General features: G+C 44.1%; 1 protein-coding gene across 1 annotated transcript in view; it reads left to right on the plus strand.

Moving 5' to 3' along the window:
• The first annotated feature begins 3,914 nt into the window (after nucleotides 1-3,914).
• LOC111954652 (probable methyltransferase-like protein 24) overlaps nucleotides 3,915-12,799 on the plus strand; it is a 95,915-nt gene continuing 87,030 nt past the window's right edge. The window contains exon 1 of the mRNA XM_023974532.2: nucleotides 3,915-4,628. Within this exon, the coding sequence (XP_023830300.1) occupies nucleotides 4,272-4,628 (357 nt within the window). The 5' untranslated portion in view covers nucleotides 3,915-4,271. The remainder of the gene's footprint in view (nucleotides 4,629-12,799) is intronic.

Here is a 12,799-nt window from a genome sequence, read left to right on the forward strand (position 1 = left end):
TACTAATGGTTTCTTTGAGACTGTGGTCCCAGCTCTCTTCAGTCATCTGGACCAGGTCTTTGACCGGTTAGTTCTGGGCTGATCCCTCACATTTCCTCATGATCATTGAATGCCCCACGAGGTGGAATTTGCATGGACCCCAGACCCAGGTGATTGGACCGTTCAATCTTGAAACTTCTTCATTTTCTATAATTGTGCACAACATTGTTGCCTTCCACCAAGCTGCTTGGCTATTGTCCTGTAGCCCATCCCAGCCTTGTACGAGTCTACATTTTATCCCCGTGTCCTTCACACAGCATCTCTGGTCCCTGGCCATTGTGAGAGGTTTGGAGTCTGTTTGATTGAGTGTTGGACAGGTGGCTTTATAACAGGTAACGAGTCAAACAGGTGCAGTTAATACAGGTAATGAGTGGAGAACAGAGGGCTTCTTAAAGAAAACTAACAGGTCTGTAGAGCCGGAATTCTTACTGGTTGGTAGGTATCAAATACTTATGTCATGCAATAAAATGCAAATTAATTACTTAAAAATCATACAATGTGATTTTCGGATTTTTGTTTTAGATTCCGTCTCTCACAGTTGAAGTGTACCTATGATAAAAATGACAGACCTCTACTATCTTTGTAAGTAGGAAAACTTCAAAATCGGCAGTGTATCAAATACTTGTTCTCCCACTTATATGATTTAATGCAGTGTAGCGAAATGCTTGTGCTTCTAGGTCCGACAGTGCAGTAATATCTAACAAGTAATCTAACAATTATCCAACAATTACCTAATACACACATCTAAAGGGTGAATGAGAAATGTACATTAAAAGTATATTGATGAGCGATGGCCGAGCAGCATAGGCAAGGTGCAATAGGTGGAATAAAATACAGTATATACATGTGATATGAGTAATGTAAGATATGTAAACAGTATTTAAAGTGYCATTGTTTAAAGTGACTAGTGATCCATTTATTAAAGTGGCCAGTGATTGGGTCTCAATGTAGGCAGCAGCCTCTCTGACTTAGTGATTGCTGTTTAYCAGTCTGATGGCCTTGAGATAGAAGCTGTTTTTCAGTCTCTCGGTCCCAGCTTGYATGCACCTGTACTGACCTCGCTTTCTGGATGGTAGCGGTGTGAACAGGCAGTGGCTCGGGTGGTTGTTGTCCTTGATGATCTTTTTGGCCTTCCTGTAACATCGGGTGCTGTAGGTGTCATGGAGGGCAGGTAGTTTGCACCCAGTGATGCGTTGTGCAGACCTCACTATCCCCTGGAGAGCCTTGTGGATGAGGGCAGTGATACAGCCCGACAGGATGCTCTTGATTGTGCATCTACAAGTTTGTCAGGGTTTTGGGTGACAAGCCAAATTTCTTCAGGCTCCTGAGGTTGAAGAGGCACTGTTGCACCTTCTTCACCACACTGTCTGTGTGGGTGGACCATTTCAGTTTGTCTGTGATGTGTACGCTGAGGAACATAAAGTTTTCCAGCTTTTCCACTGCTGTCCCTTCGATGTGGATAGGGGGGTGCTCCCTCTGCTGTTTCCTGAAGTCCACGATCATATCCTTTGCTTTGATGACGTTGACTGAGAGGATGTTTTCCTGACACCACACTCGAGGGCCCTCACCTCCTCCCTGTTGGCTGTCTCYTCGTTGTRYGTYATCAYGCCRACRACTGRTGTGTCGTCCGCAAACTTGATGATTGAGTTGGAGGTGTTCATGGCCACGCAGTCYTGGGTGAACAGGGAGTACAGGAGGGGGCTGAGCACGCACCCTTGTGGGGCCCCGGTGTTGAGGGTCAGCGAAGTGGAGATGTTGTTTCCTACCTTCACAACCTGGGGCGGCCCGTAAGAAAGTCCAAGACCCAATTGCACAGGGTGGGGTTGAGACCCAGGGCCTCCAGCTTGATGATGATATTGGAGGGTACTATGGTGTTGAATGCTGAGCTTTAGTCAATGAACAGCATTCTTACATATGTATTCCTTTTGTCCAGATGGGTAGGGCAGTGTGCAGTGTGATTGTGATTGTGATTGCGTCATCTGTGGACATGTTTGAGTGGTATACAAACTCAAGTGGGTCTAGAGTTGCCGGTAAGGTGGAAGTGATATGATCCTTGACTAGTCTCTCAAAGCACTTCATGATGACAGAAGTAAGTGCTACGGGGCGGTAGTCATTTAGTTCAGTTACCTTAGCTTTCTTGGGAACAGGAACAATGGTAGCCATCTTGAAGCATGTGGGGACAAAAGATTGGAATAGGGAGCGATTGTCCGTAAACACAAGCCAGCCAGCTGGACTTCGCATCTCTGAGGATGCGGCTAGGGATGCCGTCTGGGCCAGCAGCCTTGCGAGGGTTAACACATATAAATGTTTTACTCATCAGGCCACGGAGAAGGAGGGGGGGGGTACATCCCTTGTTAGCGGGCCACGACAGTGGCACTGTATTATCCTTGAAGCGGGCAAGGAGGTGGTGTGTTGTTGTGTGTGTGTGTGTGTGTGTGTGTGTGTGTGTGTGTGTGTGTGTGTGTGTGTGTGTGTGTGTGTGTGTGTGTGTGTGTGTGTGTGTGTGTGTGTGTGTGTGTGTGTGTGTGTGTGTGTGTGTGTGTGTGTGTGTGTGTGTGTGTGTGTGTGTGTGTGTGTGTGTGATACTTCTCTCTACATACAGGTGGCAACAGAGCACTGTGTGTCTCTGGTCAATACCACAAGCCTGTTTTCATAAAGGGTACACTGTCTGGGAGCCTTCCATTCCCCTCCTTTCATAAAGCCTGTGTGGATCCTTAATCATTACCCCCACAACTTCACTGACATCAACTAATAAAGTCCCCAAAACCTTTCCTAGATGTGCTGAAAATCCACTTATATCAATCAGCCAACCATACTGTAAACTATTTTTACCCTTTGCAATGTCAAACTTAATAGATGGAAGCTGAAGTAGGGGGGTTGGAATATTTTTTTTTTTGAAGGAGCAATTGGGCTGCTTCTGGGGAGTGGGAGTAAGTGTACATTTTGGCTGTCCCCATAGGAGGACCCTTTGAAGAACCATTTTTGGTTCCATGTCGAACCCTTTTGGGTTCCATCTAGGACCCTTTCCACAGAGAGTTCTGCATTGAACCCAAAATGGTTTTATCTGGAACCAAAAAGGGTTCTTCTATGGGGAGAGCCGAAGAACCCTTTTGAAACACATTTTTTCTAAGAGTGTAGAGTGTTTTAAAGTGATTTCATAGGACCCAACAGTTTAGAATAACCATGTTTATACCGACAGTGTGAGAGAGAGAAAGAGAGATTGAAAGCGAGAACGAGAGCTCTAAAGTAGATGAAGCTCCCTCATTCTTTCATTTAAAACACCCCGAAACCTTTTCTAATCAACCTCTGTATCCCTTTCCTCTCCATTCTTCCCATTTGTTTTCTTTTCCCTCGTTCCTCTCTTTCTGTGAAAGACTGCAAAACACGCCTTTGATTTAAAAGCACACYCACACACCGTTAATACAATGCTCCACCTTCCAAGACTGCACTTCATTGTCTCCCTGTCCTTCTCTTTCTCTAATTCCCACTCCTCTTCACTCCTCTCCTCTCTCTCCATGTCTCCCTCTCCCTCTCTATATGACCTCCTCTGTGTATGAAACAGAGTTTAAGAAGAGAGTGGCTGTTCCACTGGATGTCATAAGGTGAATGCACCAATTTGTAAGTCGCTCTGGATAAGAGCGTCTGCTAAATGACTTAAATGTAAATGTAAATGTAAAGAGAGAGAATGTGAGGCCTTGGTAACAGCAAGCTGTGGATGTGTTGGCCCTGCCCAGTGTGGAGTTACACAGTAACCCTAGACACAGGGGAACATGGAGAGGGAGGGAACAGATGGAGTGAGAGGGGTGTGTGCGAGAAAGAGGTGTGAGGGCTAGGAGAGGGAAGGGGAAGTTCCAAACTTTTCAATGAAAGCCACACGCTCTTTTCCACGTGTACAGAGACACACGTATACACAGAGAGCGAGGGAGCGAGAGAGAGAGACATACACACACACACACACACACACACACAGACTGAGGTAGTTTTGCGAAGAGCAGGTGTCCTCCTGTCTCACAAACCTTCATCACTGCTCCTGCCTATCCTGATCAAACTGTGGACTTCCAAGTGGAGGGAAGGAGGGAAAAAAGGAGGACAGGAGAAAGACTAACCACTCCAAGGAGGAGGAGAGGAAGAATGGGATAGATACAGAGACATAGATCAACAATCTCACTGTTCAGAACATGGACTGAGGCTAGAAAGAGAGGAACAGGAAAAAYGGAGAGATACAGAGAGAGATGTGGCCAGGCATGGGGAGAGACAGACTGACTAGAGGACTGGTTCTGCGCCTGTGTCTTCTCCTCACCGCTCTCTGTGTCTGRGTGCACATTTACCTGGAGCTGGGGAGCAGGAGGGGGGCACCTTCGCACCTCATTTTAGGATGTCCCACACAGACCAGCCAGGTGCTACCAGACAAGGGGGCGAGGACACGGGGGACAAAGGACCCCTTGGAGCCCAACGTCGGGACTGAGGACAGAGCCATAAAGAGAATGGTGTCCTACATACGCACGCTGAAGAATGACTCTGTAGCAGGGAAGACAGGGGGAGGGGACAACCCCTCCACGTGTTGCCCACCTTTGCGACCGAAGAGAAAGGTGAGTGAGAGTGATTATACCTGCAGTAGGGTGATGRGACCACTAAAAACGCTTATCTGATCTGAAGTCAGTTCTGCTGTTTAATTGTTCATGATTGAGGATTAGAATTGTGGATCTATAGAAGTGTTATCTGATCCTAGATCAGAGCTTAGTGGACGATGCCCACCTGGAGAGTGTGACTCAATAAGGGGACGTTCGGGAGCACTTGTTCAGTCACTGTGTTGTTGGCACAGAGCTGCTTAATCCTTAGAGGCTGACAGATAGAGTTCAAACTAAGAGGAGGAGAGGAGAAGGGCAGTGGGATCAATGAGGGATCAATGGGTAGGCTGTAGGCTGAAGAGGAGAGAGAGGCTGACTGTTGTTAGATTACAGAGAGGAAAGGACTCTTAAGTGGTCGATGATAAGCTGAGCTGTTGTACTGAACTACAGACAATGGACACAGTTGAGGAGAACTACTCTATCTGATAGACACTAAGAATATGATAGACACTCTCAAACTGAAAGAACCGTAGACTCAAATGTTCTTCTTCTAACTTGGCAGAAAAATTTTCAACTTTAGAATCCTGAACTGTGCTTGGAGTGAGAGTGCTAGCACTGGTGAAACGTGCTAAATGCTAAATATATGCCATGAGAGATGTTTGCGTATGAAAGTGGGTGGGCGAAAGAGTTTTAACTAGGGGTTTAGAGATTTGCTACTAAGTTACTTGGGGTGGGAGTTCCACACAGAGACAAAGACACTCCTTGCTGCCACACCTATAAACACACTCACACACACACACACACACACACACACACACACACACACACACACACACACACACACACACACACACACACACACACACACACACACACACACACACACACCACACACCACAACCACACACACACACACACACACACACTATTAAGTCTCTCTGGCTGTTTCTGAAGCTGAATGTCAATAGAGGATCCAGTCCAAAAAACAAGCTTTCAGAGACGAACAAACACACACCTGACCTCTGACCATGCACCACACCCACCACACTACCTGTTGACTCCAAATTCTTCTTTCTCTTTCTTTGTTTATCTGTCTACCATTTTTTATCGTTTTGGCTCTCTCTTCTTCCCCCAACGATCTATCGCTCTCTTTTCCCTGCTGTCTTCATCTCACTCCTTTCTCCCTCCTTCCCTCTCTTCACCCCTCAATCTCTTTCCCTTCTTCCCTCTCCTTTCTGTCTCTCTCCTCAGCGAGCCATGCTGCTCATTAGCTACCCACTCTTTCATCTCTGAATCTTTAAAGAGACACAAAACTCCAATCTCCTCAGCCATGTCTCAAAGGAGGCTGCTTGAAGATCACTGCAGGCAAAAAAATCACACATTATGCCACATCACCCTGAGCACTGAGAGTTAGCTGGCCACTGCTGTGATATCAATAATACACAGCACCATATGCCATATGCTGCCTGGTGCTCTCTGCTTTTAACACACAATTGTCACATAAACTGCACTACGGGAGCAGAACCAGTGCTTAATTTGGACTGTTCAGTTCCGGGACCTATTTGGCTGGATCCGGTACCTCTCATGGCATGAAAAATAATTGTCACTTTTTGCAATGTAAAAAGTTATCAAAGTTATCAAAGCTGATTCGTGTTGGGCCGGCCCGAGCTTAACATGCTGACCACACTGCTCGCGCGTGCCAACGAGCGTCTGCATTGCCAAGCGCTAAAATAGAAGTCAGTTCTATTTGTGACGCTGAATGCGGTGCAAGTCTTGCCTCTCCCATCTCCTCATTGGTTTATAGAAGCAGATACCCACGTGCCATCTCCTCATTGGTTATCCGATGTGGGTGATTGAAAGACGAACTGGGTTCGGTCGGTCGTAGTGGTGACTATGAAAGTTAAATGCCAATCGCCATATAAAGTCCAAAGAAGAAAACGCCTGGAAGCAGGAGAGATGACTAGAAACGATTCAGTTGACCGTTTTATGTGTGGATTAATTGTCAGAGTAGAGGACCTTGTGCATTTCAGGTAACATAACAACTCAACATTTATATCCTAGGACAAATTAGCTAGCAACAGCAAGCTAGCTAAATAGGACAAATTAGCTAGCAACTGCAAGCTAGCTAGCGAAATTGCCATGAATGTTTAATGCTTTTTGACCTGTCCCCAAATTAATATAATTGGTTCAGAGTTTGTTTTGATGATTCAACCTGTGTGTCAAAATTTGCGCACGATGCTGCACGCGTGCGGACGGTTTGGGTACGGTATCAGTTTTGCACAACATCGTAACCTATGTTTGAGACCAACGCATGGCCTTGTGAGAAGCGCGCCTGTGTCTCTCACAGAACTGGAATGAGATTCCCTTTCTATGATCGCTCTCCCTCTCTCTGCTCTGATAGACATGAATGAGCCTGCAACTCTCATCTCACCAGCCTTGCATTTCATCATTTATTTCCTTATAGAATCATAGCCTGCGAAGGGTTCTAGCACCCCTGATAAACTGAAATACATTTGCCAAAGTTATAGAATTACTGCGGTCTGTTCAGAAATAAATTAAATAATTTAGAATAGCCTACTACACCATGAGAAAGCATATCATTTAGCCACACACGATCAACAGCTTCTTTAAAAATTGCTTAGCTGTGGGGTGTAGCCCAATAACAAGGTACTGCGTACAGTCGGGAACAAATCTGTCAGTGAACAAACAGCATGCAGACAAAACAGGCCTCTCGCAATACTTCAAATACAATCGCTGGAAAACACAGAATGGAAAGCAAATGGCTCCTGCTGAAAAGAGAAGACTCGAATCTGTCTGCTGTAGGCTACCAAAATATTTGATCAACTTCCAAATAGGCCTATTGTTTTACAAAGTAAAACGAGAGAGAGAGGCTTTTGGCACGGGCCCATCGGCCATCACCAGTGAGTGAGCTGCGCATCATTGGTTGAGTCAATGTAACTGGAAAGCATTTTTAGGACTATAATTTCCTCCTCATATCGTAGCCTACAATATGTGTCTCCACACACCTAGGCTATTGACGGATTCAAGACATGGTCGTTTTTATTGATCTCAGAATCTCAGTGTGTCAGTGTCAAAGTAGCCAGTCATTTCGATCATTTGTGTGGTATTATGGTGCTTCCATGACAACTGGGAACTCAAACAAAAAAACGAGGTGGAATCATGACCTCAGTGAGCTTCAGGTTGGAAAGTCGGAGCTCTAGAAAGATGCCTGAGTTCCCTACTTGGAATTCCGAGTTGGATGACCGCTCAAAATTTATTTTCCCAGTTGGACCTTGTTTTCCCAGTTGTCTTTAACGCACTGAATTTGGAAGTCTGAGATTTCACAGCTTCGAGTTCCCATGTCTTGAGATTATGCCAAAATCTCCAGTCATGTAAAATGATGTAGAATTACCTGAAATGCGTTTATAAAAGGCAAACATTTTCCCGGACCATAGGCCACTAAAAATGTCCTCCATGTGTTCAACTTCTGTAAGTGCCTCTACTTTACTGCTATATGCCACTACGCAAATGTGATGATATGCATGCAATGCTTTACTATAAAGGTGATTTTTTTTCTCATGCGTTCCCGGTACCTCAGAGCTCCCTAGGTCACTGCCCTCTTGCACTAACATTTTGCTCCGGCACCTCCCGATTTACAAATTAAGCACTGAGCAGAACACATTTCGTAACATGCCATGTGTTCTCTATCTACCTCCCATACTGCCTCTCACATGTTGGCATGTGTTAATCTTTCTCTCATTGTCTTTTGATTTTGTAGAATGGTATGAATCCACTCCAACTACTGGGAATGACAGAATTAGTGTAGGAGGATTACGATTGTAATATTATAATTCAATCTGACTCCATAACCATGTGAATCAATGCTATAGGCCTTAAGCATATCCGAGCGTATCAAGATTGGTCACACAAAGATGCGCTGTCTCGGGAATACTATAATCGACATGTGTCTAAGATAACCGTTATGCAAGTAAAAATGTCCAGATTCTGTGAGTTAATCCTTGCAACCAGATTTACAGCATTAATTCATTGAGTTAGCCTTGGCAAATATATGCAAAGTTAGGACCCAAACATATGTTAAGTGTAGTGCAGTAACATMTACCATTAGACCATTACATCAAAGAATAATTCAAGGAATATTCCTCTGAAATATGAGGACTACAGTACATATCCATTTACAAGTAATCAGGCTTATTACAGATATACAATAACAATACCGTTATCAAAGAGCACAMAACAGAAGTCTTCAATGTAAAAAGTTACAAAATTATCCATCTATGAGCTTCAAATAAACACCACTATGACATATGTCAGGAGATCGGTTAACAATGACTACCTGAACTAAAAATCACTCCAACTTTTATCCTTCCCTGGGCGGATCCAAATTTCAACAACCCCCATCGTTTAACAGCGTCCCTCTGCTTGGCTCAAACAACGAAGAAAAAAAAAAATAATAGCACTTCTGCACACGTTCTCTAATCTAACCAACACAATAATAGGAGCGCATCTGAGCTGCTCCTCACTTCGAAATGACCGCCGCCGTCTGACCAACAGTTTTAGCTCCCTGTAAAATGATACCCATTGCACGCACAGTACAACAAGACATATACAAATGTTCTTAATGAGCTCTTGAAACCATCGAAACATGACAGTGTAATTCACACGGTAACATTCATTTCGTCACTCTAAAATTTCAACAGTCCTCACACCTCCGACAAAGCCAGTAATCCCCAGGGCTCCATGGGAATGCCCAGTCACGGAGAATGCCACAGCGTAAGTGGGTTTCACTCCTGTGATATGCAAACATATGACTCTCTATCCGGACAACGCCATAAACAGTGATCGAAGCGTCACACTGGGCCTTGGCGCCGACAAGCCGCAGACGCATCTTCATCACTAGCCTTCCTCATAGTTCACATTCGTTCACGCTCTCTTATTTTCCCACTACTCTCTCTCTCTCTTTCTCTCTCTCTCTCCCTCGTGGAGACGTGTTTATGCACAACAGATGAATGACATGGGTCTGGAAGGCATGGGAAGGCCCAGTGTTTCTGACTGAGATGGTGAAGATGAGCCAAATGGGAAACACATGACCTTCATGAGCAGTTAGCAGTACACAGGAACACACTGTGCTGCCGTGGCACACTTCACTATATGCTGCTTAAAGGGGCAGGGAATGTGATGCGGAAAACCCTAAATGTGTAGAAAAACACATAGCAACCATAGCATGTGCGTCCAATGTAATGACAATCCATGATCCATGTCTATTCTGTCTGTTCTATGTCTTACTTCTGTGGATTGGAACATTGGGGCCTCCGATTTGCTCAAACAGTAGTGTGGAGTTCTGGTAGTTGCCTGTTACAGTGGGGAGAAGAAGTATTTGATACACTGACGATTTTGCAGGTTTTCCTACTTACAAAGCATGTAGAGGTCTGTAATTTTTATCATAGGTACACTTCAACTGTTAGAGATGGAATCTAAAACAAAAATCCAGAAAATCACATTGTATGATTTTTAAGTAATTAATTTGCATTTTATTGCATGACATAAGTATTTGATACATCAGAAAAGCAGAACCTAATATTTGGTACAGAAACCTTTGTTTGCAATTACAGAGATCATACGTTTCCTGTTGTTCTTGACCAGGTTTGCACACACTGCAGCAGGGATTTTGGCCCACTCCTCCATACAGACCTTCTCCAGATAAATATAGCATTATATTAGCTTACCACAATAGCCAAAAACACAACCCATTTATCAGCAGCAAAGTTAGCGATCGCAAGAAAACAGCAAAAGATATATAATTTTTCACTAACCTGGACAAACTTCATCAGATGACAGTCCTATAACATCAGGTTATACAATACACTTATGTTTTGTTCGAAAATTCCAGAATGTCCGGATATATTTCTGACACTCACCTATTCTGACCAAATAACTAATCATAAACGTTACTAAAAAATACTGTTGTACAGCAAATGATAGATACACTAGTTCTTATGCAATCGCCGTGTTAGAATTCTAAAATAACTTCATTACGACATACAGCTTACGTTATACGCGACACAGCGCCAAAACTCAAGGCGCGAAACACAACAACACATTTTCGACAGAAATAGGAAATAACATCATAAATGGGTCTACTTGTTGAGCTTCCATCAGAATCTTGTACAAGTGGTCCTTTGTCCAGAACAATCGTTGTTTGGATTTTAGAATGTCCTTTTTCCTCTCGATTTAGCAAGCAAAACTTGCCAAGTGGGCGCGAAGCTCTCCATCGCAACAAATTCAGAGAACGGAACACGCCAAAACTCCCGAAAAAAAAATTCAATAATCTGATTAAACATATATTGAAAAAACATACTTTACGATGATATTGTCACATTTATCAAATAAAATCAAAGCCGGAGATATTTGCCGTCTATAACAAAAGCTTTTCAGAAGCCAATACGGAAGTCCTTTCCACGTCTTCCTGAGCAAAGGAAATTGGGGTCTGTTATTCCAAGCTCTCTCTTTTGACCATAGAAGAGCTAGAGACCTCATTTCTCCTCTCACAGCCTATTGACATCTAGTGGAAGGCGTATGAAGTGCATGTATACTAATAGATTTCAAGCAAACGATTAGGGAGGCCTGACAAGAGCCTCGATTTCAGATTTTTCACTTTCTGACAGGAAGTTTGCTGCAAAATGAGTTCTGTTTTACTCACAGATATAATTCAAACTGTTTTAGAAACTTGAGAGTGTTTTCATCAATAGTAATAATAATATGCATATTGTACGGAGCAAGAATTGAGTACGAAGCCGTTTGAAATGGGCCCCTTTTATCCAAGCTTACCAATACTGCCCCTGCAGCCATAAGAAGTTAAACCACTTCCAAACATGGACAAGATAAAAACAACAGCGAACAAAATCAAATCAAATCAAATGTTATTTGTCACATACACATGGTTAGCAGATGTTAATGTGAGTGTAGCGAAATGCTTTGGTATCTAGTTCCGACATACAGTAATATCCAACGAGTAATCTAACCTAACAATTTCACAACATTTACCTTATACACACAAGTGTAAAGGAATGAAAAAGAAAAAAATATATGAATGAGTGATGGTATAGACGGCATAGGCAAGATGCAAGATGCAGTAGATGGTATAGAGACAGTATATACATATGAGATGAGTAATGTTAGGGTATGTAAACATTATATGAATTGCATTGTTAAAGTGGCTAGTGGTGCATTTATTACATACATTTTTCCAGTGGCTGGAGTTGAGTCAGTATTTGGCAGCAGCCACTCAATGTTAGTGATGGCTGTTTAACAGTCTGATGGCCTTGAGATAGAAGCTGTTTTTCAATCTCTCCGTCCCTGCTTTGATGCACCTGTACTGACCTCGCCTTCTGGATATATCGGGTGAACAGCAGTGGCTGCGGTGGTTGTTGTCCTTGATGATCTTTTTGACCTTCCTGTGACATCGGGTGGTGTAGGTGTCCTGGAGGGCAGGTAGTTTGCCCCCGGTGATGCGTTATGCAGACCTCACTACCCTCTGGAGAGCCTTACGGTTATGGGCGGAGCAGTTGCCGTACCAGGCGGTGATACAGCCCGACAGGATGCTCTCGATTGTGCATCTGTAAAAGTTTGAGTGTTTTTGGTGACAAGCCACGAATTTCTTCAGCCTCCTGAGGGCGCAGCAGTGGCATCTTCACCACGCTGTCTGTGTGGTTGGACCATTTCAGTTTGTCCGTGATGTGTACCCGCGTAAACTTGTCTACCCTCTCCACTACTGTCCCGTCGATGTGGATAGGGGGTGCTCCCTCTGCTGTTTCCTGAAGTCCACAATCATCTCCTAACAGAGAGAGAAGAGAGACAGAGAACGGAGGGAAGAGAAGACAGACAGAAGCAGAAGACAGACAGACAGACAGACAGACAGAGACAGACAGACAGACAGACAGGAAGGACAGACAGACAGACAGACAGGACAGACAGACAGACAGACAGACAGACAGACAGACAGACAGACAGACAGACAGACAGACAGACAGACAGACAGACCAGACAGACAGACAGACAGACAGACAGACAGACAGACAGACAGACAACAGACAGACAGACAGAAACCTGTGATCTCTTCGGCATGGCCTCAAGACCCTCACAAACTTCTACAGGTGCACCATCCAGAAGCATTA

The sequence above is a fragment of the Salvelinus sp. IW2-2015 genome, linkage group LG28 (genome assembly GCF_002910315.2).
Source record: "Salvelinus sp. IW2-2015 linkage group LG28, ASM291031v2, whole genome shotgun sequence".
NCBI lineage: Eukaryota > Metazoa > Chordata > Actinopteri > Salmoniformes > Salmonidae > Salvelinus > Salvelinus sp. IW2-2015.